General features: G+C 37.8%; 1 protein-coding gene and 2 long non-coding RNA genes across 7 annotated transcripts in view; 1 reads left to right on the forward strand and 2 right to left on the reverse strand.

Annotated features, from left to right (window-relative positions):
• The window catches only part of foxr1 (forkhead box R1), an 8,097-nt gene extending 2,641 nt beyond the window's left edge, over positions 1 to 5,456 (reverse strand). Inside the window, exons 1-6 of one of the 2 annotated variants that reach the window (XM_077563910.1) lie at positions 5,242 to 5,456; positions 4,858 to 4,950; positions 3,973 to 4,115; positions 3,243 to 3,299; positions 3,020 to 3,147; positions 2,291 to 2,523 (exon numbers count right to left, since the gene is read on the reverse strand). In XM_077563910.1, the coding sequence (XP_077420036.1) occupies positions 2,291 to 2,523; positions 3,020 to 3,147; positions 3,243 to 3,299; positions 3,973 to 4,115; positions 4,858 to 4,950; positions 5,242 to 5,362 (775 nt within the window). In that variant the 5' untranslated portion in view covers positions 5,363 to 5,456. Of the gene's footprint in view, positions 1 to 2,290; positions 2,524 to 3,019; positions 3,148 to 3,242; positions 3,300 to 3,972; positions 4,182 to 4,857; positions 4,951 to 5,241 lie in introns of both variants that reach the window. The other variant, XM_077563909.1, reaches the window with a different exon arrangement.
• An 8,696-nt stretch (positions 5,457 to 14,152) lies between these two features.
• LOC144049970 (uncharacterized) lies at positions 14,153 to 16,808 on the reverse strand. The gene is made up of 3 exons (XR_013293744.1): positions 16,712 to 16,808; positions 15,619 to 15,737; positions 14,153 to 14,217 (listed from the first exon to the last, which is right to left on the reverse strand). It is a non-coding gene; the product is annotated as an uncharacterized LOC144049970 (long non-coding RNA).
• An 899-nt stretch (positions 16,809 to 17,707) lies between these two features.
• Positions 17,708 to 27,173, forward strand: LOC144049955 (uncharacterized). 4 transcript variants are annotated; one of them, XR_013293741.1, is made up of 9 exons: positions 17,714 to 17,785; positions 18,168 to 18,430; positions 18,547 to 18,699; positions 20,054 to 20,134; positions 20,950 to 21,000; positions 21,102 to 21,139; positions 21,529 to 21,616; positions 21,780 to 21,850; positions 24,503 to 27,173. It is a non-coding gene; the product is annotated as an uncharacterized LOC144049955 (long non-coding RNA). The 4 variants fall into 4 exon arrangements; XR_013293742.1 differs by lacking the exon at positions 21,780 to 21,850 and having other exon boundaries at positions 17,708 to 17,785; positions 20,054 to 20,138; XR_013293739.1 differs by lacking the exon at positions 21,780 to 21,850.
• Positions 27,174 to 27,644: the final 471 nt, after the last annotated feature.

The raw sequence follows: 27,644 nt of genomic DNA on the forward strand, positions 1-27,644 counted from the left end.
TCCGGCGTTATCATCGCTAGCCGGTGAGGCTTTACGACGTGATCATAGCCGCCGCGTCAACGTCAACTTCGGCGTCAACCTCGGAGTCACCATCATCGTCGTCGTTGTCATCATCATCAATGTGCTCTTTAGCATTGGTCGATGCTTTTCATCTTTGAAAAAAAATGCTCAAGCGTGAGCTGCTTGCAACCGGTCGCCATTTTCACTTCCTCAGCCATTCTCTCCTCAACACTCTAGCTCCGCCTCACGTCTTGTACTGACGCCTACCCAATCTTGTCCAAAGAGAGTCATCGCTGCCATCTAGTGCCCAAAAATAGGCATTATACTAACTAGATCTGCTTGATGCTTTCAGCACAGCTGGCCAAGGCTTTCCTCCACTCGTTTCCCAAAAAAACCCATAGTGAACGTCTTTGGCAGTCCTCAGTAGGATTTTACGAAACGTTATTGGCAGTCAAAGAGTTAATGATGCGAGTGCATCGGCACACGGACTAATTAATCGGTCAAAGGAGAGACTCACTTTTTCCAACTAAAACACCCACAACTCGACCAGAGGAAAGGTAATAACGACATTAATAACCCGGTTTATTGTTAAAGACTTAAGCCATGCTGCAATGTGGAGAATGAGAGCTTTCAGGACATAATAAATACATTAAGCGCCCCTGATATGATGTGCAACTAGATTCCTGTCGTAAAGTCACACACACAGGCAAAAACATAAGGATGTGTTGAGTGGAACACAGCAATAAAGTGCCAGTCTTCATTACTGATAATGGAATGTGATAAGGTCACATCATCGTGATGATCAAGTTAAGCTATTTTTCCACAAGAATAACCTTGATAAGCATCAAATATACATCAACTTATTCATTGCATGTATGGGTAATATACAGGAACCATCACAAGAGTAAACATAATAAAAAGTAACTGAGATCCAACTGTAATTAGTTTACATTTAGTAAGATGGCACTTTGAAAAATATATTCATTAGTAGTGGAGTATTTTATTAGGCAGATGCATGTTAAAACAGCATTCTAAAAGAGTGATAGTTACCAATCCGGACTGTAACATGTCAGAACATTACATATGCAAAAATGTTGCTCACTGTTTTCCAAAATAAAAGCAGATGTTTACAAATTACAGGATTTAGATCATTTTAAATTAAACAAGATATTAACTCTTTGACTGCCAAAAACGTTAAATAATGTTTAGTAAAATCCTACGGAGGACTGCCAAAGACGTTCTATGTTTTGTTTTTTTTGGGGGGGAAACGGGTGGAGGAAAGCCTTGCCCAGCTGTGCTGAAAGTATCAAGCAGATCTAGTTAGTATAATGACTATTTTTGGCCCCTAGATGGCAGCAATGACTCTTTGGACAAGATTGGGTAGGCGTCAGTAGAAGACGTGAGGCGGAGCTAGAGTGTTGTAGAAAGAATGTCTGAGGAAGCGAAAATGGCGACTGGTTGCAAAGCAGCTCACGCTTGAGCATTTTTTTCAAAGACGAAAAGCATCGACCAATGCTAAAGAGCACATTGATGACAACGATGATGATGATGATGGTGACTACGAGGTTGACGCCGAAGTTGGAAGCGTTGATGCGGCGGCTATGACCACGTCATAAAGCCTCACCGGCTAGCGATGCTAACGCGGAGCACAACCGAGCACTTCTGCACAGGCGGACGTTCAATCGGACCAATGCATAGTCATCGGAGGAGTGGGTACAGTCTGATCACGGAGAAGACACTGGTTCTGGACTACGATGCCACCATGAATGGAGTGGATAAGATGGATCAACCACCCGGTATAGGAACTGAAGGACAATGAGGAAGCCAGATGTAACACCACCGTATCATGATCCTGAGAGTAGACTTGTTGGCAACATGGACAACACCCAAACTGCAGTATATACTTGCTATTCCCCAGAAAAAACATCCGGCAAGAAAGATCAGTCAAAATGCTTAAATCGGCTGGCACTCACAGCATCCTTTTCTGAAAACGCTTGGCAGTCAAAGAGTTAAAAAATTTAATGGAGTAACAAAATAATTGTAAATTAATTTGACTAATTGTTGAGTAATCAAATAATCGTTGCACTGCTACACTAAATCGAACAGAACCGTAATCCTACTGAATCGAAACGTTCCATTTTAAAATCAAACAGTCCTTGTATCGGATAACACCCCACGTATCGACTCTTCTTGATTGGAAAGATTTACACCCCTAGTATTGACATGTTTTTGGGTTTGAATGAGTTAATGGTTTTCACCAATCCAACTTGTGCAGTCTGATCACATTCACCTGGACAGGACATGCTCCTCTCCAACAGCTTTAAAGAGTCGCCCGTCATCATGCTGATCTCATCCTTCAGTCGTTGTTGGCCGTCAAGAGTCAGGTGCCAGGAGCACGACTTCCTTTTACCGTCTTTGCACATCTGGTTGCAGGTTTTGCGGAAGCTGCTGTTGAAGCACAGGTTGTGTCGAATTGTGTTCTTCCAGCCGTCGGGGGCCGTCTGAAAGAAAGGGAAGTGCTCTCTGAGGAAGGAAAGAAAGCAGTGTGGTCAGGCTGGAGTGAAATATATATTTAAAAAATCATCCAAATTACAGTTTGATATTGACAGAATTTCCATTGTGTATGTGCGCTGTTAACAAAATGTGGCGGGATTTAGACATTTGTAAATACAATTTTTTTTTTTTTACCCTTTCCAATCAGCCCCACATTCTGAGATTTCTCCTTCCTGAAGCTGCACCAGTTATGTGTATGATGTAGTATACCTTGGATCACAACATATTCATATGTCTGAAAATGTCTTTTCCGCATCTTTCTACCAAAAAATAAATAAATAAATAAATAAGTGAGGCAAAAAAAGAAAGAAGTTGAAATAGACTACAATGAAGGCCAAGCAAAGCTAGTCAAATTACCTGCAGGAAAGGACCCCTTTCCAATTATTAAACATGGTTACATTTGCAACTTGTCATGAATTATTTTATCTTGTACCTGCGTTGCCACATACGGTAGCCATTTTCTGACCTGGTGAAGTTGTAAATCTGCTGCACTTTGAGGCTCCCATTGTGGCTGCTTTGCAGTGCCAGAGCAATGAGGATACAATAATTTACTGGTGGACGAGGCCAACATCCTGGCTTCAAGGTTCTGTTGTCCTGGAAAAAGAAAATATTTGAATATTCTATAAGAAAAAGCCATTTGGCACAGATAGGCTATGAAGTGTGTTAGGACCACATCTCCTCATCCCTACTTTTGGGGTTCTTCCCTTGCGTCTGCGGCGAGTTGTCTGGCAAGAGGTGCCTTCATTCTTGGTGTCATGGACAAAAAAGTAAAAAATAATTTGCGTCAATTTGATTCAGTTGGTGGTCTGATCATTTGGCACACATCTGCAACTAAATACTTTGAATATTTATTTTAGTACTGTCAAAAGTTAAAGCGTTAATTACAAAAATTAATCGCATTAATCATGAACTAACGCAGATTAATTCCACTATTAATTTTGACCATAGATTATACTTAAGCGTGACAGCAGATGGCTACGTTTAAGGTAGCACAGGTTGTGTTTGAGCAATAAACATAATGTCATGCATTAAAGTAAAGCATTTAATGAATGTTTGCGTATCACATTTAGAATATTTGTTCATGTCAAAATACCGGGGTCATTTTTTCCCATTTTAAACTATGCAAGTAATTAACCGATGAGAAGGATGAGCGTGTACAGTGGATTAAAAAATGTTGAAGATGTCTCATAAAATAAAATGTCAAAAGAATTAACACATAACCGGTGCTCTTCAAATTTGGCGGGGAACTTTTTTTTGGGGATAAAATGTTATTTAGCGATTAATCGTGATTCTAAAGATGTGATTAATCTGATTAAAAAAAATGTAATCGTTTGACAGCTCTAGTTTATATAGACAGACTTAATTAACACACTGGATATTTCATGCACTAAAAACTGTATGTATGTACATATACTGTACCATGCAGTCAGTGGATGATGAAGGAACATGCATTCTCTCCTCATGGGGACATAAGTGCCGTTTTGTGACTTGTGAACACGTAGTCAGCCGATTTGGGGTTTCCGCTACAAGATATTGGAGATCCTGCCCACCTGCCGCAGATTCTCCATAGATTGGACAGGCAATGTTAGGATTAACGAGGAGCCACGGGTTAGGCTTCACAAAGGTGTCTGACAAAAGAAAATGGGCAGTATCGTAATTACACTTTTTTATTAGATTAAGAAATAGCTGTTAATTGTTACAGTACATATTGGTCAAAAAACACACTTTAAAAACATTGGTAGGGGCAAAAACACACTATTGACTCAAGTACAAATACAGACCAAGTATACTGTAATTTTTTCTCTTTTGCTGATCACCAAAACATCACTGGTTTAACTTGTAAATATGATAACACATAAGATAGCAGTTAATTTTTTTGTTTGTTTGTTTAGCAGAACCTGGCGACAGACCATACCCATAACTCTTGTGGGTGTAGTACAGGTGTCACCAACTCCGGTCCTTGACAGCCCCTATCCTACGTCATGCGTTTGATGTTTCCCTCCTCCAACACACCCGATTCAAATGGTCAGGATCATCATCAGGCTTGTGCACAGCTTTCTGATGATCTGATCATTTGAATCAGGTGGATTGGAGGAGAAAAACATCTAAAACATGCGCGATAAGGGTCCTTAAGGACTTGTGTTAGTGACCCCTGGTGTACTCAATGTATGTTGTTGGGTGAAGCAGTCCCTTTTTTATTATGCATTTGTTGCTTCAAGGTTCCAGCAAACAACAACAACAAAAAAGCACAACGCCACAAAAATTAACTTTTACTAATTGAGAAGAAGAAAATGTTTCACTTACCTGACGTTTTATCATACCAAATGAACTCATCTTTTCTTCTGAAGTTTCTTGCCAATGGCCTCTGTGCTACATATTGATCAACAAGCTTGTCATCTGAAGGGTAAGGGTAAGGGTATGGGTATGGGTATGGGTATGGGGATAAATTTAAAAAAAACTTTTTTTATTTAAACAAAGACAGATGGCACTTTATAAATTTTTGGCCACTTTTAATCAAGAGCAGAGAGGATAAATTCAGTAAAATTTTTAATATACTACTTAACAAAAGTTGTGTCCAAACTGTCTATATCACCACTTTAAAGAGCAAGTGCAACTGTATGTCATATTTCATTCATTCTGCAGATGATGTTAGGAAAGGTTTGTGATAAGATAAGTTCAAATATTCACCATCGTCAAACTGGTCAGTAGTTGTTTGCAGTTTTAGCTCTTTGTCCATCTCCCAGTCTGTCAAACCTACAGAGCAGTGCAGCTCAAAAAGGAAGGCTTGGGTTTTTAGCTTTAAAGTCATCTCAAGACCTTGAAAAGAAGGATTTTCTTCTGCTTTTGATTACGTTGATTAAGACAAACCTGGAGGCTAATGCATGGTGCTGCAGCTGGAGCTCATTAAACTTAATTAAATTAATATAAGCGTTAAAAGGAAGGTCGCTGGATGATGACGACATGAGATCGGGGCGACGGGGGAAGGAGAAAAAGTTTTTGGAGGGAAGTGTGTGAATAAAAAGTGCAGTTAGCGGTCACTCCCCAAAGACAGTACAAGTTCTTGTGTATTTTTCCGAAACGCAACACAGTGACACGCTACATTGGGCGGTGGGATCGTGTGTGTTTTCTGCAAGATTTTTTTTGTGTGTGGAACCTTTTCTCTCCGGAAATCTACCGAACTTTCTACTCGGCTAGCCGGTTAGCGGTACTGCTTTGGAGCGGCATGTTGGGAGGAGTGAAACGCGGGAGTGTCGACGCGGACATGGAGGAAGATTTTTACGCGAGTGCTACCCCGTGGACTGCTGGCGTGACTGGGGTGACAGTTGAGCTCCCGGCGCAGTTTCGCGGGAACGGCGAGAAGGCGTTTGCTACCTGGGTGAAGCAGTTTGAGGCTGCCGGCCGCGCGCACGCCAGGAGCGGGAGTTATGCCACAACGTTGGTGAGTCTCCTCCCTACGAGGCTGGTCCGCGCGGCTTTTCTGCTGTGGGACAGTTTGGCGCCAGAGGTCCAGTGTAATTGCAAGCCCTTTGAGCATTTATTCCATATCCTTGATATCAGACAGTAGTGTTTCTCACTAGTTCAGTCTTTGTCAGCACAAGTTGGACAATTAGCCACACTAGCTATGCGCTTTGTCATACTAGTTGCTTAGAAACTCTGACTAGTCACTCATTTTCAGCAACATGTTAATTAGTCCAACGTGAATTCTTCTCACTTGTGACATGTGTCCTATGATTTCCTTGCACTAGTTAGGTTGTGAGAGCTGAAACATCCATTAGTGAACTAGTGAAAGAAAAAACACTGTCAAGTTAACTAGTGAACGGTTCTTGAAGTCTACATGTTGAACTAGTGACACGCAATTGTTTTACTAGTTAACTAGTGATGCCCCAAATATCCACTGGTTACACTAGTGAGACATTTTGGCTGAACTAAGTCAACTAGTGAGGTCCAAAACGTTCACTAGTAGAACTAGTGGATGCCAACATGCTCACTAGTAAACTAGTTACACTCCAAAAATTAATGAGGGGGTGGGGCCGACGTGCGTCCAGGATTTCTATTGGCTCTGCAGTTAAATACACCAATCAAGATTCAGATTTTGTCATTATCCCTCCCCCTTTAATTGCACGTTTTACACTAGTTTACAAGTTGTCCTGAGGAATTGGAGCTCGTTAAAAAGTGGATGCTTATTACGGTTACATGTTAACTAGTGAATGCAGAAACCCAGACTACACAACTACTTGCATCTATTTGGACCTTACAAGCTAACTAGTGAGCCTAAAAATGTTCACTAGTTAACTAGTAAATGCAATGCAGAGATATCCACTAGTTACACAAGTTGGGCTCTTTATGATGCCACTTGTTAACTAGTGAAACGCGTGTTTTCCTAAAAGTAAACTATCTGCGTACAGAGTGAGTAACTAGTAAACTAGTGACACATATTTTCTTATCACTAGTTTACTAGTACAGTAGAAGGTATTTTGTCTCACGTGTCGGCCTCAAGACTGAACTTGTACAGACTTTGACTGCAAGTTTCACACAATTGCTCACAAGGTGGCATGTGCACACAACTACTTAACCAGTGAAAATAATTACATTTCACTAGTTGACATGTTTGCCAGTTACAACGCTTCGCAAGTTCACTAGTGCGCACATGTCAGCTAGTAAGCATTTTTGTTAAACTAGTGTGATGTAAAAGACGCCTATTATACTAGAAACATCAACTAGTGCAACAAAATTCACTACGTTAGATATTTGTTGTACTAGTTGGGCACAGTTGCTTATCAGTGCTACATAAGGGTCCACTAGTTAAAAGACACGCCAAGCATGTTGGAAAAATGTTTAACGTGTTCTGTCAAATCTTGTACAAGTTCATTTCTTGGTCTGACTTGTGAAAGAAAATGCCTTCCACTAGTTAACTAGTTAAACATCAGTGTCACTTGTTAACTAGTGACTCAGTCTGGATGTAACTAGCTTGCAAGAGAGAAACCAAGTGATTCACTAGTTAACAAGTGAGGTCAAAATGAGCCCAACTAGTGCCACAAGTGGATATATTTGCGTTTACTAGATCACATTTTGTACCTCACTAGTCAGCTAGTAAGGTTGGGAAGATCCCAACTAGTGTAACTAGTGGACATTCTATGCCTTCCTAGTTAACTAGTAATCAATTTTAAACCTTACAAGTGAACCACTAAGGTAAGAAAAAAAACCAAATGGTGATACCAGTGGACATTTGGCCCTTACATGTCAACATGCAAAATGCAACAATAGACCATGCCAACACATTCACTAGTGGACTGCATGCAAATAAAGCAAGCGGGACAAGAATTTGATTGGTCGCTATTCAAATTAGATGTCTTGAAGCTGTAACCCTTAAGTGCCTGGACCACAATAAATCTTTTTTTTTTTTTTCTCTCTCTCTCTCTCTCTCTCTCTCTCTAAGGAGAGCTCAGTATTGTTCATTCGATTTGACATCATCATTGCTCTCCTTTAAAAAAAATAAAAAAAATCCTCAGTTTTCTTTTTTTATTATTTTTTTTTTACATTTAAAAAAAAAAATATATATATATATATATATATATATATATATTTTTTTTTTATGTGTGTGCGTGCGAGCGTTTGTGTATTCATCAGTTCACCTAAAGCCCATTAAAAAAATCCCATACTAATAATATAATATAATAATAAATTGCCAAATGCAGAAACATCAATGTAAATTATCACGATGTAGTGGCTCTTGCTAACAGACAGAATTAAGTTAAAAAATTCTATATACGTAGACCATGTTTCTATAAATTTTGATATTTGGTTTTTATTTGAGGCAGATATTTTTTCCATTAAAATGTGATTTATGAGGAGGTTAGACCATTGGTCGATATTCAGAGTTTGTTCATTTTTCCAGTTAACAAGAATTGTTTTTTTAGCGATAGTAAGGGCTACAAGTGTAGATTGAAATTGTTTATGTGGTAAGTCAGTTGTTGTTAGGTCACCTAGCAAACACAAGTTTGGAGATAAAGATATCCTACAGTCCAAAATAACGGAAAGTTTTTCTAAGACTTTAGTCCAGAAATACATAACCGGAGTACATAACCATAAAGCATGAACATAAGTGTCTGTAGTGATTTGTAAACATTGGAAACAAATGTCTGAGAGTCCCATTTTCTTCATCGTATATTGAGTAATGTATGTTCTATGAATAATTTTATATTGCATAAGTTGTAAATTTGTGTGTTTTGTCATTTTAAATGCGTTTTCACAAACTTGAATCCAAAAGTCAGATTCCGGTGCTATAGACAAGTCTGTCTCCCATTTCGAGATGGGTAAAGACATTTTATCAGTATATGAAAGTAACTTATATATTTTTGAAAGTTTTTTTGTTGTTGTTGGAGAAAGCTTGTTAATATCTTTAGCTAAAACAGGCGGTTGGAGCGTACCCCGAAGTGTTGGAATTTTTTTCTTTATCATATTTTTAACTTGTAGATAATGTAAAAAATTTCCGTTTTTTTATATTGTATTTTTGGAGCAAGGATGTATATGATATAAACATATTATCTGAGAAGAGATGGTGGAGATGTGTAATTCCTTTCTGCTCCCACACACCTAAATAAAGCCCTTGGTTGTTAAGTTGAAAGTCGGGGTTATGCCATAGGGGAGAAAGCCCACAGGGCTCCACTTGGGCTTTTGTCAATTCTAGTGCCTTCCACCAGGCAGTCAGGGTGGCGGAAATCATTGGGTTTTTAAAACAATTATTTCGCTTAATCGATGTTGTAATAAAGAGTAAATCTCGAAGTCTGAGGTTATTACAATCCTTCTGTTCTAGTTCCAGCCAACAGTTAGTGTCTCTGTTGGGTTGTGCCCATAGAACGATATATTGTAGCTGGTTAGCTACTGTATATAGTAGTACATAAAATTTGGTGCCTCTAGACCACCTTTGGATTTACTTTTCTGAAGAGTAGATAGACTAATCTTTGCTTTTTTTTTATTCCAGTAAAATTTTCTAATGGCTGAGTCCAACAACTGGAACCATTTAGCCGTAGGTTTAAATGGAATCATTGAGAAAAAATAGTTTATTTTGGGTAAAACTTTCATTTTAATGGTGGCTATTCGTCCTATTAGAGAAATAGGAAGATTGTTCTAGCGCTCCAAGTGACTATAAATGTTATCCAGAAGTGGAGAAAAGTTTAAATGAATTAAATCAGTTAATTTAGGTGAGATTTTTATGCCTAAGTATTCTAAATTACCTATAGGAAATGAGTAGTGTGGGTCCTGGCTTGCAGGGTTACATGAATTTTCTGTAATAGGTAGAAGTGTTGATTTTGTCCAGTTAATAGAATAATCTGATAACTGTGAGAATTTAGTTATTAAGTTAAATACTTCCCCTAACGAAGTAGCCGGCTTTTCTAAATAAAGTAAGATGTCATCGGCATATAGATAAATTTTATGTTCTGTTACCCCAGAGTGAATTCCTTGAATCCTTCTTTCCTGGTGTATGGCTAATGGAAGTGGCTCAATAAATATTGCAAATAATAAAGGGGATAGTGGGCATCCCTGTCTTGTGCTTCTCTGTAAAGTAAAGCTCTGAGATATAATCCCATTAGTAGTAACTGTAGCTTTAGGAGAATCATATAATACTGATACCCAGTGGATAAATGATTTCCCAAAGCCAAATTTATTTAAAATAGCAAAGAGAAAGGACCAGTTAACTTTGTCGAAAGCTTTTTCTGCATCCAATGATATAATAACTGCCTTTTTATCATGCCGCTGTGACATGCTAATAAGGTTAAAGAGTCTCCTAATATTATTAGTAGAGTGACGATCTTTAATAAAGCCTGTTTGGTCGCTATGAATGATTGTCGAGATTACTGTTTCTAGTCTAGATGTGAAAGCCTTAGTGATAATTTTAATATCAGTGTTAATTAGTGAAATCGGACGGTAACCACAATAAATCTTAAGAAAATCAACTATTTACAAAAAACAAACAAAACAACAACAACACATGCTTAATTCATCTCGCCCCAACCAGTAAACAAAATAAGCATTATGGCTGTAATCAGTTTGTTTTATTTTTAAATAACTGGATAAGTTATTTTGCACTGTATAGATACAGTGCAGTATACAGGCATGGACAAAGAGTGACAAGTGGGTGGCAGTATGCGTATTCAACAAAGTTTTTTGGCGGGCCTCCTGCTGATTGCTGACATGAGCGGGTCTTCACCTGAATCTGCCACAGAAAGTGGATTTGATGAAGTTATTAGTCGCTTCTGGAATGCACTAGATGTTGCAAGACGAGAACTGGCGACGCAGATGAATGGAAACAACTTATTGCGAGCGACAAGGAACACATTTCGGAGACGCAGAAGAGCACGGACGGCGACAGGTTGGCTAACTTTTTGACATGGCTAATTCAATTAGTACTACTTACAGCTAGCCGGCTAGCTACTGTAAGACTGTCTGTCAATCTATACTATTAGGGTTGTGTGATATTGCCTAAAAATAATGGCACGATATTTCAAAGAAATTTGCGGTGACGGTGTTGTAAAGGCAAAAAAAAAAAACTTCACCAATAAGGGGGTAGCTACGGAAGCGTATTGCATTCACTTGAAAAAAAAAAAAAAGTCCTGTTTTTTTAAATAATTTTTTTTCCTGTGTTTTTAGGAATATTTTTTTTCTGTTTTTTTTAAATAATTTTTTTTCCTCTTTTTCGGAATAATTTTTTTTCTGTTTTTTTAATTAATTTATTTTCCTCTGTTTTTCGGAATAATTTTTTTTCTGTTTTTTTTTAAAATTTTTTTTCTGTTTTTTTAAATAATTTTTTCCCTCTGTTTTTCAGAATAATTTTTTTTTCTGTTTTTTTAATAATTTTTTTTCCTCTGTTTTTCGGAATATTTTTTTTTCTGTTTTTCGGACTATTTTTTTTTTAAGGGGTTTTCCCTCAGAGATTAGAGAACAAACAACAATACAGTATACACATTCATTCCTTTATTGAGAGCCAGTAAGTAAACATGACCATCTTATTTAGTTTAATCAAGTTTTATTTTGATATGGGTTTAAGGCACTGGGAGATAGTCCTGTCTTTGAGTTATATAGACGGTATTATTATTAGTTTGTCGACTTTACGCAGGCACCTGAGGACTTTGCATTTGTTCAGGAGGAAAGCCCATTCAGATCTGCTAGATATAGCAATGTTTGTCCAGGATCAGTTGGATAGATATGGCATGCTCCATGGCTACAAAATGATGCATTTGAAATGCATTCAGGCTGGCTATGTGGTGACTCAAGAAACGATCAGGATACTGATGAAAATACTGGATCCGCATGGTGTGCAACTGAGGCGCAAGAATCGCCTTTGGCGCCGTATCTACCAGAATCCAGGCCCAAACTTTTTGTGGCATGTAGACTCTTATGACAAACTCAAACCGTACGGAATCTGCATCAATGGTGCAATAGATGGGTTTTCACGAATGGTGATATGGCTACATGCTTATTCTACAAACAGTAATCCGAAAATAATCGCTGGATACTTTATTAATGAGGTATCATCAAGGAATGGAACTTGTGCCCGAATTCGTTCGGACCTTGGCACTGAGAACTGTTATATTGAACAAATGCAGATGTTCTTGAGGGACGGCCATCAGGACAACTTTTCGCACAGATGCTATCTGTATGGATCAAGCAATCACAACCAAAGAATTGAGAACTGGTGGAGTTTTTTAAGGAGGCAACACGCACAGTTTTGGATGAACCTGTTCCAAGACCTAAAAGACTCGGATTCCTTTTCTGGTGACTTCCTGGATAAAAGTATCATTCAGTTCACATGTCTTGAAATAATAGAGGTAAGAACAGAAATAACTACTATTTTTCCCCTCATAGTGCACCTGCTTAAGATGTTTTACTTCAATCGTAGTAAAATGCCACACTGTGGGTCAGTTTGTGTGTGGTATTCATGTAATGTGCTTAGATAGTGGAAAAATGTTCACTGTCTTTAGGTTATAGGATTCCACACATTAAAGGAAGAGGCCAGTATTATCAGCAGTATACTGCAACCTATATTCAAATTACCAGTACTTAAAAAGTGTGAAAATTAAGCAAAATGTTCCCGTTAGCGTTTGTTCTTAGTTACATGATGCAGTTAGTTAAGCCTATTGCAGATGTTGAGAGCAGATTTGGACTAAATTACTGTCTAGTTTGGATCATGTTGTCTACTGTACTGCAAAAAATGTGTGAACCAATGTATATCACTTTCTTTATTTATTGTTATTTAGAAAGAACTACAGGAAGTTGTTCACCTCTGGAACACTCACAGAATTCGCCCAAGCAGGAATGCTGTTTCTCCAGGTGGGCGCCCAGTGATGATGTACACCTTACCCCAACTTTTTGGTGCTAGAGAGTACCTGAAAAAGGTATCCCAACAAAAGATTGAAGCTTGCAGAGGAATGCCTTCAGAGGGGACCGTACCCCTGCGATGACACAGTGTTTGACATTTGCTGCCTTGTCATGGCAGAAAATAATCTTCATCCACCCACCTGTCCAGAGGAAGCCATTGAGCTTTATATGTTCTTACGTGCTTACATGCGAGCTCAGATTGTATGAACGCAATCTGCTTTATTGGATCAATTGACATGATGTAAGCTTCCGAATTTTACCTGTAAAGGGTATTTAGTTACAGCTGTAAACAATGGTGAATTTTATACAAATGAACATCTCCACTTTGTGCTTTTCTATATCTTCTGTCTATTCATTATTGAGGAAATCGGTTTTGACAGTTAATGAAAAAAATGGAAGACCTTGGTTTCATTATAAAAAGAGCAGTCAAGGAAAACGAAAATAAAAAATGATCAATATAACACTATATATAATACAGTATCCTATCCACGTGTGTATGCTTAATGTCAAATGTAGCTCTTACAAACAGAATATCTATTAATACCAAAGTGAAATATTTGTTCCTCTTTTGATATTTTGTTATTGTGCATTATACCACTAAGGAAGTATACTGTACCTTCCTAATTTTTGTAACTCTTGAAGAGATGTCAGGTGTAATTTGTAGCACATGTAATACAATTTTGGTAATTGTATTGGATTTTCATGTCATCTATCATAAATAGATCAGACATTCATATGTATTTGAATGCAATGTCACTGTATACATTTGTTAAAAAGTAGTTGCCATTAAACTTTCAGCAAATGAAGCATACTGTATGAATAACTGTTATTAGTGCAAGCATCTTGACCTGAGTTTGCATACACATTTGATACATGTAACCTTTTGCAATAAAAGCACCAAAAGAAACATGACCAATATTCACACTGTAGTACATACATAAACATGTCTCAGAAAGTATGATTTCTGAACTACATGACTCAACAATAAAGACACGAAAAAAATAAAAAATCAATGAAAACTACTTTTTAATTGAACAGATCCACTTTTGCTGTCAATATTAACATCTAATATGAGGTAGTGTTTCAACTTGTATTATTTAACAGTGGGAAATATAACAGAGCTTGTGCCAGCCGAAATGGGAAATACCCATGGTCCTCCAGTCCCTTGGCCAATATGATGATATGATGGCACCCTCACAGCTGCACAGTCTAGGAATTCTGTCCAGAAGGCAGCGTATACATCTCTGGACACGCCATCAGCATTTCTCCAATTATTGAGCTGTCAATCTACAATAAAAACCAAAAATATATACATTAGACATGAAAATCTGAAACTTTATGTCCAAGACTATTTACTTATAGGCAAGACAACCAATCATCAGTGCAGATGATAACACAATAGACAGTATGAAACAATACAAAAACTTATGAAGCTGGCAATAATGAAGTGTGCTGAATCTGCTGATATAACATCTGACATATACGTTTAGAACAATTTTTATACAAGTAATAGAGAATACGCAGACCATAACTGAGAGAACCTGATGACACTACATGTGAAAAGTGCTGTTCCCAATTAAGTGTAAAGTCTACACCAGTTTACAGAAGTTCATTTTGTTTTGCAAATGCATATCTTATAATCCTGTAACAGTGCAGTACCCATCAGCTCCTGAATCTACTTAAAGCTGTGGATGCAAGTATTTTCCTAAGGTAAAATGTGTTAATTTTGGGGCTGCAGCTATGGTTTGTTTTTGAGAATTTATTTCTCTTCTGATTATCGTCTCGATTAATTGATTTAAAAAAAAAGATTTTTGCATTATCAAACCATAATAGAAAATGATACCTAACAGAAATGACAGGCCAGTTAACTAGACTTAACAATTGCTTTTGTTCATTAAAACAAAAAATGTGCTGTAATATTGTTGTCCCCTTTGGGTTGTCTTCATCATATGTGTGAGTGCGTGCGTGCATTCGAATGGTGGGGCATGGCTGACGTGCTGACAGATATGTGAGAGTACTTTGATTAAGCGCAAAGCCAATCAGTCTGCGTTCATGGAAGACTATTAGAAATCATTGATCATTAACTGTTGAAATAACAAGATTTGGACCATTTTAGGTTAAAAAAAAACGTCTCATAATAACTGTTTAAATTGATAAGTGATAACCCATCAACTAATTGTTGCACCTCTAGTTACTTTAGCATGATAGTAAACGTGTTGTTCTAACTGTTCTTACACCATGTAAGTAATTTGCATGACCATGACGTCTACAGTGCATCTCTAAGTTATCAAGCGTGATTCATTTGTTGCACATTCCTATACTGGAAAAATGCAATGATGACCCTTAGTCTTACTTTGACAGTACTGAACACTTCACATACTGTATATTTGTTCTGAAAATATGTTGTAAAATAATTTTAAAACGTGATATTTAAAACCAATCCTGAAAAAAAAAAAGGAAATTGTTTGTATATTCATTTGTATATTTCTATAGCAGTGATGTCTACATCAAGCTGCATTGTTGGAAGGGACAATTGACAAATATAAATATTCAAACCTCTGGAGTCACATGTGGTCAGCTATATGTATAGGTGTATAAAAAAATAATTGAAATTTTGTTAAATATTAAAATATACTTGAGACAAAATACTACATGTAGCTTTGCAGGAACAAATTTCCTGTGACTTACATGATCCTGCTGCATTTTCTGAATGCGCTCCTCAGGAACACCTCTGTTGCGTAAAAATGCCCACAGACCATCATCTTGTGGAAGGCCAGGGGTTGATGATGCAGCCATTGCAGCTAGCACTACAAAAATACAGGAAAAGGCCAAATCTATATGAATAATCATTTCAAAGTCAACCTCAGAGTAAATATTGTGCTCATTCAAATTACCAATCAAACTGGTTTGTGTTGTGTGTCCTTTTGTGTGTCCAAGTTTATTCATTAACAATAATATTATACTAATAGTACATTAGACTAAAGCCAACATAGAGTAGTAGTCAGAGTAGGGTTTTAGTAGTAGTCTTACTTTTGTCATTATTAATGATCAATTGTTTTAGTAATAGTCTTACTTTTGTTATTATTAATGATCAATTAGAAAACAGTTCATCAAGATCTGGGCTTTGCAACGTCCTTCCTCATCGTTACATGCTTAAAACAGGTGTCCCGTGCTAAACAATATGTTACGACTCTCATTTGAGCCATAATAATGAACGTTATCTAGGGTGACCAAATGTGTCCTTTTTGGGACGACAGACCATTTTTTAAGTCCTTTCATGAATTCATGAAAATGTCCGGTTAGCATTACGTGACTTATAGGAGGTGAAGTACACTGTGTAGCTTCGACTGCTACCACAATTTCAAGCCCTGGGCGAGTGTCCTCTTTTTATGGAAATGGGAATATAGTCACCCTAACGACGTTATCTGATTAAGCATAGTGTTTGCGCATATTTAGCATATAACGTTACGACGTAGCCTACATACGGCTCGTTCTACCTAAGGTACGGGAGCGTAGTAGTGCATACTGTACTTGCATATAAACGACGTTATGACGAATGGCTCGTTCTACTTTTGTCAAGTGAAGGATGATCAATGCCCAGCGGGAATCCCTCCTGAATCCCGCTGGGCATTGCTTAAGCAAACTGTTAGCTTACTAAAATCATACCGATCGAATGATATGTACGTGTACTTGCATGCTCCATAACATCCAATGATATACCTACCTTACACTAAGACATTAATAATAGTGAGTGTGTTACCAATTAAGGTACATGCCTTACCTTAACTGAGCCAGGAGGTACGTTGGAGGTATGCGGGAAAGTGTCCGCCATTAGCGAGTCGGCAACAAGTCAATTGGAGTTCAGAGGTCAAAAAAAAATTACTCCAAAAAACAGAACACCAGCTCTGTTTTTCGGAATAATTTTTTTTCCTTGTTTTTTTAAATAATTTTTTTTTCCTGTTTTTTTTTTAAATATTTTTTTCCCCCCTGTTTTTCTGAATAATTTTTTTTCCAGCCTGTTTTTCTATACGGAAAATTACTCCGAAAAACAGAAAAAAAATTATTCAGAAAAACAGAGGGAAAAAAATTATTTAAAAAAACAGAAAAAAAATTATTTAAAAAAACAGAAAAAAAATATTCAGAAAAACAGAGGGAAAAAAATTATTTAAAAAAACAGGACTTTTTTTTTTTCAAGTGAATGCAATACGCTTCCGTAGGTAGCAGCCGATTTGTGGCGTCATGCCTTTATTTTCCTTTTTTCTTTTTTTGATAAATAATAATAAATGAGTACTTTGAAGTACAACATATGTTCAGTATTAAAGACCATCAAAAGTATTAAAGAATTACAAATAAATACATCAGCAAATTTACAGGGCACACATGCACGATTTAGATTTTTTTTTTTTTTTTGCAGTGTCTTAAATTTTTGGGGCAAAATGCCAACATTTAGGGCCAGTCTTGAGCCATGGAACTGATTCTTTAGTGGACCAGTACTTGATTAATTTGCAACATTTGTGCGTGTGGAAAAAAAAGTGTTCTTTTGAAGGTTCTTGAGCACATGTTTAAGAATGTTCATCGCCCACCCCAGATGGTCGTCATGGAACTTAAATTTATTTATTTTTTTACCCCACATCCCATAATCTACTGTATTTTTATAGTTTTATGATGAGATTATGATACCCCATTTTGCCGAATGTGCTACTGACAATTGCATCTCATTAACACATTCTTGTTAATACAGAAACACAAGGAACAAATGGAATCCGGAGAGTAAGGCTCTTTCTGTTGCCAAATGCTGATCATCTCGCTGTTCCATCGGCTTCACAATGCTGTAAACTAACCAGAATTGGTTTGGGTAATGTACACACTATTGATTTGCACAGTGAGATTGCATTTGTGTTTTATTTTTTGTGTATGCAGAAAATCTATGTGTATTATTGCTTTGTTGGTTGTGCAGTATTGTAGCGATAAATATAAAAAACACTAAGTGCTTTTTTCAAAAAATATTAACGACATTCTGGCAGCTTTATGCCAGTGACGTTTTTATCATGAGGTATCCTCTTGCACAAACACAGACATAACAAACTTTTGTATACACGCAGTATAACAAATCAACCTATATATAAAAAATAGCACAATTAAATAGCTAGCCAGATTTAAAAAAATGTATAAACTTGTTGAACCAGTACTGATATAATATTGTTAGATATTTTTATTTATTTATTATTGTTTTCCAGGGACCCCAAGTCATGAGCTACTAGGGGCAACCTCCTCTCGATGTTTTGTGCTCTTATCATGGACTCTTCCAGAGTTAAATAACTACATTTGCCAAAGCTTTCCCTCTGTTAGCTTAAACGTAGTTGGCTTTCACCTGGCAAGAGCTGACAAATCGAGGCTTCTGAGTAAAATTCAGGCAAATACTTTGAAGGACGTCAGAAAAGCTGTTGGCAGAAGCAGATTATATATTCTTCCCCAGACAAATATTTCACTGCCAATAGAGGTTAGTGTTTGTCTTTGTATTGATCAAACATTCATTTTTTTATATTAGCGTAGTGACTTACTAATAAGACAGTTTGTGTTGACTTACTATTAAGACAGTTTGTGTTGTCAACTTAGATCACTGAATCTGAAAGGACACCAGAGACAATTGCTTCTTCCACTGCTACCACAACAGCCTGCAGACCGGAACCGGAAGTCTCACACAATAATCAATCTCAATCCCTTTCATCATCAGCTCTCGGATCTCTAGCCTCAGCTGCAGTCCCTCAGGTCATGCTCTCTAGTTCCTGGAGTACCAATACACTTGCCATTTGTCACATCTAACAGCAATTCTACATTGTAATAATATATATATTTTTAAATCTAAATAAACTGAATTTCGATATTTATTTGATTTGAATTTACAGATTTTTCCTATTAAAAAAAAAAAGATTTAATTTTCAAAAATAGACTGTTCTTACCTGAATGTAAAAATAACATAAAATCTCTAACTCTGACACAATATTTCACAACTTAATATTTCTGTTTTACAGAAAAACGTATTAGTAATGCATATATTTATTGTTAAAATAGGTTCACAAATAAATCGTAATTCCTCAAATATTTGTCTGTTATTTAAGGTAACTCACATTTATGCAACTTTAAAACCCTTTAAAAATGAGAGACATTTACAATTTCTGAGAAATTAATACTGAAAATTTATAATTGTACGATAAATTCTTAATTAGTTGACTAGATGGTAGCATTCATTCACATTGTATTAACATTTATTTTGAAAGGACATCTAAAGAGGCATAGGGAAAGGGGAAAATATGAGAGGATAAATGATATGCAAAGCAAATAATTGCAATTGATTTAGGGATGCCATGGGGCATCAGCACTACCAACTAAGTATATATTTCATGTGATCTAAAATTGCTAAAAACAGCAGCGACGTGGTTCAGTGATAAAGTTGTTGGCTAGTAGCCATTAAATTGTGGGTTTGATCCCCTTTGTGACCATAATGAAGTATCCTTGAGCAATATACTGAACTCCTGATCCTTGATCATCAGAAGGTGAATGAATAGTCAAAATGTAAAGCTGTTTGAGGGCATCATAAGGTGGAAAAGTGCTATATACGGTAAATTAATTACAGTACCATAATGTAAATTGTTGCAATTTTAAACCCAATATCTATTTTTTCAACAGTTTTTTTTGACATGTTTTGGAAGCTGAATCACATTATTGTTTGTCATAGCCTATACTGTTAGGGTGACCAAAAAAATGGGAACTTTTTTTTAACAATCCAATAAAACCAAGTGTGATGAAAGAAACATATTTTGTTCATAGTAATTGAAACCTTAAAACATGCCATTTACAATCAAACAATGATGGAATCCCAGCTATCCCAGCTGAGCTGTTGCAGCGGTCAATGAGGAATCTCGACAGCAGATTTCAATGGATTTGTACAGAAGGATGTTATCTCCAGGATGTAATAAAAAAAAAGAAATTCCAAGTATTGTTTCTTAAATGGCGTGTTTTATGAGAAATAATACATTTCTGTTGTTTGACAATTTTTTTTGGTGCTGGAAAATTATTATTTTTATTTTTTTTATTTTTTATTATTTGTATTTTTTTTTTACAGTGTAGTGCAAGTTCCCAGTCTTTGCCTACATCCATGGACAAGGAAGGAAGTGTACCAAGGACAGACTTCAACGCAGTACTCGTAGGTATTTGTGAACAATACTGTATTTTGTGTGTACTTGATAATTCAGACCGAAGAAAATGGTGATCTAAATGTTAATGATTTGCGTTTGGAAGTAGGGATGCACGATAATGTCGGTGTCCGATAATTATCGACAATTATTGACCAATTTGACGTCAAACATTTACTGTAAACCAGATAATGAAGAAATCCGCTGATAATTATCAGCAATTATCAATCAATTTGACATCATATAGATAAACCAGATAATAAAGAAATCCGCCAATATTAATATCATGTCACGTTGCTCCATCTGTTGTGGTTGTGCCCAACTCCTCAACCACTCACCTCTTCTATGGTAGTGTCACATATTTGTCACGTCGTAATGCGCACAACCTCGTGTTCACAGAAGATGCATTATGGCGACATGGCAGTCGCCATTGTGGGCTTTCTTTACTGCGTCTCCCCAAAATGTTACCCTTACAGTTTTTTGTTGCATTTTTTAAACATGACTGTTTTGTTTTGGCAAACTCATAATGGATTACTGGTTGTCTGAAGCAGAGATATCAAGAAAATTCAGCTTCATGGTGCTTTACACAATGTTTCATTGTATTTGTAGTATGTTAGAATTATAGTAGGACTCAAAAGTAAACACACAAGTTAATTTTGGAAACAATTATCAACTTACTTATTGGTTATCGACACGTTCTAAATTATTGGTTTATCGGTATTGTTTGAAAATAGCATTATTGTGCATCTCTATTTGGAAGTCACCCTTTCTGTGTACACCTCAATAGAAGAGAGCTGAATGTAAGTACGAATGTAACTCTTTCCAGCAGGAGTCAAGTTTGGATCCTGCACAGTGGCTCAACGCTGGGACCCCAGATGTGATGATAAATAATCAGTCATATTGAGCATGTTCTAGAAATATGACTATAGGCTTTATCATTTTATGCCATTATAATATGCACCATTTCTATTTTTCAAGGTCTTCTACAGAGCAACATGTTTGGAACCTATGAACAGGTATTTCGTAGGTTTAGAAACAGGAGCCACGTGTTGAATTGTATTCTATTCAATGTCAATTCTGTCCTCAACCCTTGTGCTGTGCCCTTGCTGTATACTGTATATTGACAGAGAGCTAAACATCCCTCTCTTTATCGATTATGCCGGCCAACACAAAGTTTTTCCTTTACGATAGTTATGAAACTATATAACAAATGCAGAAAACAAAGGAGTAGTCAAAATTTCTGTGAAAAAAAAATGACTGAATGCACAATAAATGAGATACACATGCATAAATGAAATCTTAGTACATCTCGCTAAATCACAATGTAGTACCTTTTATAATACAAACGGTTTAGGTCTCCGGGATTCCTGTGCGTAATTATGACTTGTGTAATCATATTTTGTAGGACTCCTGTCAATGACTTTTTTATTGATACTGAAGAAGATGGGGGAGATGATGACATTGCAGAGCCTTTTGAAAATGACAGTCCTCCAGTAAGTTATAACTTTTTAAACAGAACATGGGGAAAGTGTAAAAAAAATTTCAGTAGTCGTTTTTGACTGCATTTAAAAAAAAAAATGAATGAATGATTTTGCCACTTTCTACCAGTGTTTCTGACATTCATTACTAATGTACTGTTATTTTCATATATATTAGGAAGAAGTGGATCTTGCCACTATCTTGAGGACTTAACCGCAGCACGATTACTCACTTCTCGGTAAAGATAAGTAAGTGAGTGGCTACGTTACAATGTTTCGGAGAAAAGAGAAGAAGTCGGAAGACAAAAACTAAAAAGAAAGCAAACGGATCGTACAGAAAGTATACCCGGTTGGGATGAATGTTCGCCCACGTATACAGTAGCTCAGGAGCTGCGTAAGGGGGGCAGGCGAATGGAACCGTCGATTGAAGTGCTTAAAGACGGAGGTCCTACAGCGCGAACCGCGGCTCTACAGCAAATTTCTGTAACTGGCAAAAAGCCGATAGACGCTCTGCAGAGACGGTTGTGACTAACGGCTTCTGCATGGCAAAAACAAACGGAACAAATTAAGCAATTGGAAAAACAGTTACATGAAAAGGAGGATGAGGTAATTAACTCTTTTACTGCCAAAAACGTTAAATGACGTTTAGTAAAAACCTACGGAGGAGCGCCAAAGACGTTAAAAGACGTTCACCAAGTTTTTTTTGGGGGGGGGAGGAAACGGGTGGAGGAAAGCCTTGGCCAGCTGTGCTGAAAGTATCAAGCAGATGTAGTTAGAACAATGCCTATTTTTGGCCCCTAGATGGCAGCGATGACTCTCTTTGGACAAGATTGGGTAGGCGTCAGTAGAAGACGTGAGGCGGAGCTAGAGTGTTGAGGGGACAATGGCTGAGGAAGCCATAATGGCGACCAGTTGCAAGCAGCTCACGCTTGAGCATTTTTTTCAAAGACGAAAAGCATCGACCAATGCTAAGGAGCACATTGATGACGACGATGATGATGATGATGATGGTGACTCCGAGGTTGACGCCGAAGTTGGAAGCGTTGACGCGGCGGCTATGATCACGTCATAAAGCCTCACCGGCTAGCGATGCTAACGCCGGAAAAAGCAGAGCACAACCGAGCACGCTCAGGCGGACGTTCAATCGGACGACGAAGAGTGCCCCGAGTCCAATGCATATTCATCGGAGGAGTGGGTACAGTCTGATCACGGAGAAGACACTGGTTATGGACTACGATGCCACCATGAATGGAGCGGATAAGATGGATCAACCACCCGGTATAGGAACTGAAGGACATGAGGAAGCCAGACGTAACACCACCGTAATGTCACCGTATCCTGATCCTGAGAGTAGACTTGATGGCAACATGACCAAGCACACACTGCGGTATATACTTGCTATTCCCCGGAAAAAAAAAGTGTAGCGTCTGCACGCGAAGGAGCCATCGCAGTGAAACTAATCTGTTGTGCAAATCCTGCTGCGTCTCCTTGCACGCAGGGGAGTGTTACAAAAAGAGAAACTGTATTTGAAACATCCACACAATTGTAAATAGTACCACGGTTGCACACATTGGTAAATAGTTTGCCAAATTGTTTTGTGAAATTGTTACACTGTTGAATGTAAATAAACGTATCTTGCTATTAAAAAACACTTTTTCATTGTTGGTGGTAGTGTTTTACAGAAGTAAAGCACTGTTTAGGTGTTTGTGGCATCATTCATGGAAAAAAAAGGTCTCAAATTCACTCGAGTGCATGAACAAATATCGTTTAACAAAAAGCTTGATTTCTCCATTTTTTGTTTCAAAACAGAGCATTTGGGTGAAACTAACCATTTTCTATTGTTGATTACTGAAAAACGGAATAAGGTAGAAATAAACTTTTTTTTCTGATGAAAGATGAGAGTCCAATCTTTCATTTGGTAGTATGTGTGTTTCCATAGTCCAAACACAAAATTTTCTGTGGACCTTGAAAGATCAGTCGAAATGCTTAAATCGGCTGGCACCCACGGCATCCTTTTTCTGAAAACGTCTGACAGTCAAAGAGTTAAGGAAAAAGGTGATAAGGTGGTAGCCCAAGCACAAGTGCAAGTAATACAAGTGCAACTGGGGAAATACCGAGACATGGCTGAGCAATCTGTTCTACATGTGGCCAAAATAAATAAAGTGAGGAAAAAGAAACAATAACCATCCATGAAAAATGTGTGCGCCTTTGTAACCAAAGCTGCACTACGGGGTGGGGGTGTTATCCCTCCTCATGGGATAGTGACATTTGGAATAGTGATGAGGAAGATGACTGCCGTGATTATATCTGGGATTACGAGGAGTGTGAAACCGAAGTAAGGAGGGAGACAGAACCAAAGGCGAGACCTGTGTTGAGACGTAGGAAATTGCAGGATGTACTGCCTGATGAGAGGCGAGTAGAGCGGGATTTGCAGGGCGTCTCCATAGTGGATGGGATAGTTTTGGGACCACACCAAGTGGCGCAGATTAGCACGCTGCATATTATGTAACACGATTTATAACTAGCTCTGTGTAAATTTGATGTTTAGACAAAAGACTGTCAAGTTGAATGAATGAATAGAAATATTAAAGAAAAATTGGCTAAAGCACTGGCCTCATCAAAATTGAACTGGCTACAAGCTCTTCCTATTGCATTGATGAATGTGCGAATGTCACTAAACTCAGCTAAAGGCCGGACTCCGTTTGAAGGTCACACAAACAGACCATTTCCGGCTCCTAATGTTCCGCTGGGAGAGTCGCACATTGCAGGACCTCCAGTACTTAAACAAATAGTATCTACGTTCTCCAAGCTAACAAATAAACAACCCGATGTTCCTTCAGAAATAAATAATTGTGAATATGTGTGGTTAAAAGTCACTAAACGCAAATGGTGTGCTCCTAGGTGGACTGGACCATACAAAGTGACGGAGAGAACGTCTTGTGCAGTGCGTTTGCATAAGAAGGGGGACACGTGGTACCACCTGTCATCCACGAGGCCCGCCGGATCTGGTTCGACGCCCCCACCAGTGGGAGCCATCTGACAGATTCAACTGGAAAACTACGCCTGCTCCCAGTATCTGGCTGTCTGATCGCGGAGGATGTCGTTCAATGGAGATTGAGTCAAGTGCCCTTTTCCGGGCATCATTCCACAATTAAGTCACATTTTGGGAAAATAATCCCAGTGACCAATCTTTGGATCTCTGGCAGTTGACCAGGGTTCTGAAAGAAGCTGACAACGCCCTTTTCACACAAAAAAACAAAAAAAACTGACAAACGCCCTTTTCATTCAACAAAGAACTTCATCACGAGATGGCTTCAAAGCGGGAACACGCCTCCGTCTGCTGCTCCATCACGACACTTTTCCTCATATTGATTGTTATGCCAATCTGGTATTTTTGGAAGCCCCTAGATGCAAATTTGAACGTAACTACAACACATCGTGTTAAGCGAGATATTGATTCCCCACACATTCCCTGGATTATATCCTGGACTTATAATAACTCAATTGCTGTGACAGTTGCCCCAAACACGAACACCTCTGTTAAAATTCCCATTAAATCTTTGAAGGGATTTAGGAGAGAGAGGCAGACTAAGGGAGGAGTATGGGTGAAATACTGGTGGTATTTGACAGGACATGTTTTACGACTAGACTGGAGTGCTTTTATAACCATCCAGAGCGGATGATACTGGCCACCGGGATCAAGCGTGGAGGCAATTTGCTTTAGCAAAAGGGTAACGCTACGTAAAATGGGGGGTCAACTCGAATTGACCTTTGCTCTTCCTGATGGAAATATACGGCCGCCTAATGTGACTATAAATAATACCTCCTGTTTTGGGCTATTGTTATTATGGGCATGGTTCTCCGGAACTGATCCCTATTTTCCAATTTTAGTTTGTGTTAATAAGACTATGAATAAGCTAGAACCAAAAATGACTAAATACACGATGGAGACCGGGGTAGAGGCGGTTAGTGTACCGATTGATGGTGTAGTTGAGTGGTTCCGTGTTACGACAGGATTGTCCGGCGGCAGTAACAATTGGCTACTGCTGGCGAACGAAGCAGCGCGTGCCTCTGGCGAAAACTGTGGCATGCGTAGGACCACGACCTTTATTGCGAGTAATCCCTGCTAAAATAGAGGATCACTGTGTAATGGAACTTATGAATAAAACTGTCCCCAATGTTAAATGCTCTCAATGGGATAAGGTGTATCCACTCGTAAATTGGCAGACAACTAAACCAATATTTTCAAATAAAGTTGCGGATGGTAATTTTTTATGTATTAAAATGACAGGTACTGGGGAACAATTGGGAAAACTAAATCACATCACTCACTGCATTTCAGCAATAGATGTGGGACAAAAGTTCCAACCTCAATCTAGAGCTGACATTTGGTGGTGGTGTGGTGATAATCGAATATTTGATGTTACCTTTGAATATGAAAGGATATTGTGCTCTCATCACTCTCCTTCTGCCAGTACAAGTTCTCCCCACATCTGTTGATAACCTTCTACAAATGATTGATACTTGGGAACCAAAATCTTCTCCTTCTTTTCAGAGAATCAAACGATCTTCTTGGCAAGAGCAAAATGTTCCCACCTACATAGATGCAATTGGAGTACCAAGAGGTGTGCCAGATGAGTACAAATTGGCTGATCAAGTAGTCTCAGGATTTGAATCTCTAATTTGTTGGTGATGCACCATTAACAAAAACGTAGATAGAATTAATTATGTACATTATAATGTCCAAAGGCTAGGAAATTGGACTCAATCTGGTTTTGAGGCTGTACACGGCCAGTCAGCTGCCACATCTTTGATGGCATTCCAAAATCGAATTGCACTAGATATGTTGCTGGCAGAGAGGGGCGGAGTTTGCTCAATGTTTGGAGATCAGTGTTGTACGTTTATTCCGAATAACACTGCACCGGATGGAAGTTTAACCATTGCAATTGAAGGACTCCGGACACTTAATAAGAAAATGAAATTAGCATTCTGGTATAGATACTACCATATGGGATAATTGGATGGATCTATTTGGCCGCTATAAAACTTTAGTTTCCTCAATTTTGATATCTGTTGCTGTATTTGCTGCTTTTTTAACCACATGCGGGTGTTGTTGTATTCCATGTATCCGTTCTCTTTGCCAAAGAATTATTACCACAGCTATTGAAAAACAGGATGTACAAAACAAGTCTTCTTATATGATGGTGGAGTCTGTTGTTTCTCCAGTCATGTCCGCTGTCACGACATCCAATGAAGATCTCGCTGGAATTTTTCTCTTGAAAATGTTTTTTAAGGTTTAAATGTCTATTTTGAACTCTTTCGAGTCCAATTGAAGGAATGTTGACATTTCAATTTATATTTTAACTGTTTTGAATTTAGTTATAAGATGTGTAGGTGTAAAATATAACCGTGTTTAGCTTGATGAATAAGGATGTGATAATGATTTCTTTGAACTTTGTTTGAACTTTGTCCTCTCTCTTTCCGTGAGAAAGGAATGTGTTAAAAGGTTTCTGTTGATTTATCTGAATTTGGAGCTTTACATCAATTTTTGAGCGAGCTTGATTTTGTGTCTTAGGAGCTCCTAAAATAAAAACCTTGCAAGGAAACTTCTTCATCGATCTCAATTCTGATTTATTTGAACACGCAAAAGATTACAAAAATACATGTAATCTTACATTATACACATAAAAGAAGCCTTTGCATTCGCTTCACATACAAGCAGGACCGGGAGTCAAATTTATTTACAGTAGCTGCTTCTTAGCTGTAATTATATATGTAATGTCATCCTAACAGGAATTGGTTGTTATTCTTTAAGGTTGCAGGTGTGCTGGAGCATATCCTACCTGCTTTGAGCGAGTGCTGTGGTCCATCCTAGACTAGCCAGTAAATCACATGAAATAAATTTGGTTGGATACCTGGGTTGGTGTAGTGTCCTGTAGAACTGGTCCGGTCCTGGGATAACAAACTTTGAATTTTTAATGATTTATTGAAATCAACAGTAATAGTCTAAATTTCAAATGACTTTTATTTTAAAATGTAACAC

The sequence above is a fragment of the Vanacampus margaritifer genome, chromosome 4, assembly GCF_051991255.1.
Source record: "Vanacampus margaritifer isolate UIUO_Vmar chromosome 4, RoL_Vmar_1.0, whole genome shotgun sequence".
NCBI lineage: Eukaryota > Metazoa > Chordata > Actinopteri > Syngnathiformes > Syngnathidae > Vanacampus > Vanacampus margaritifer.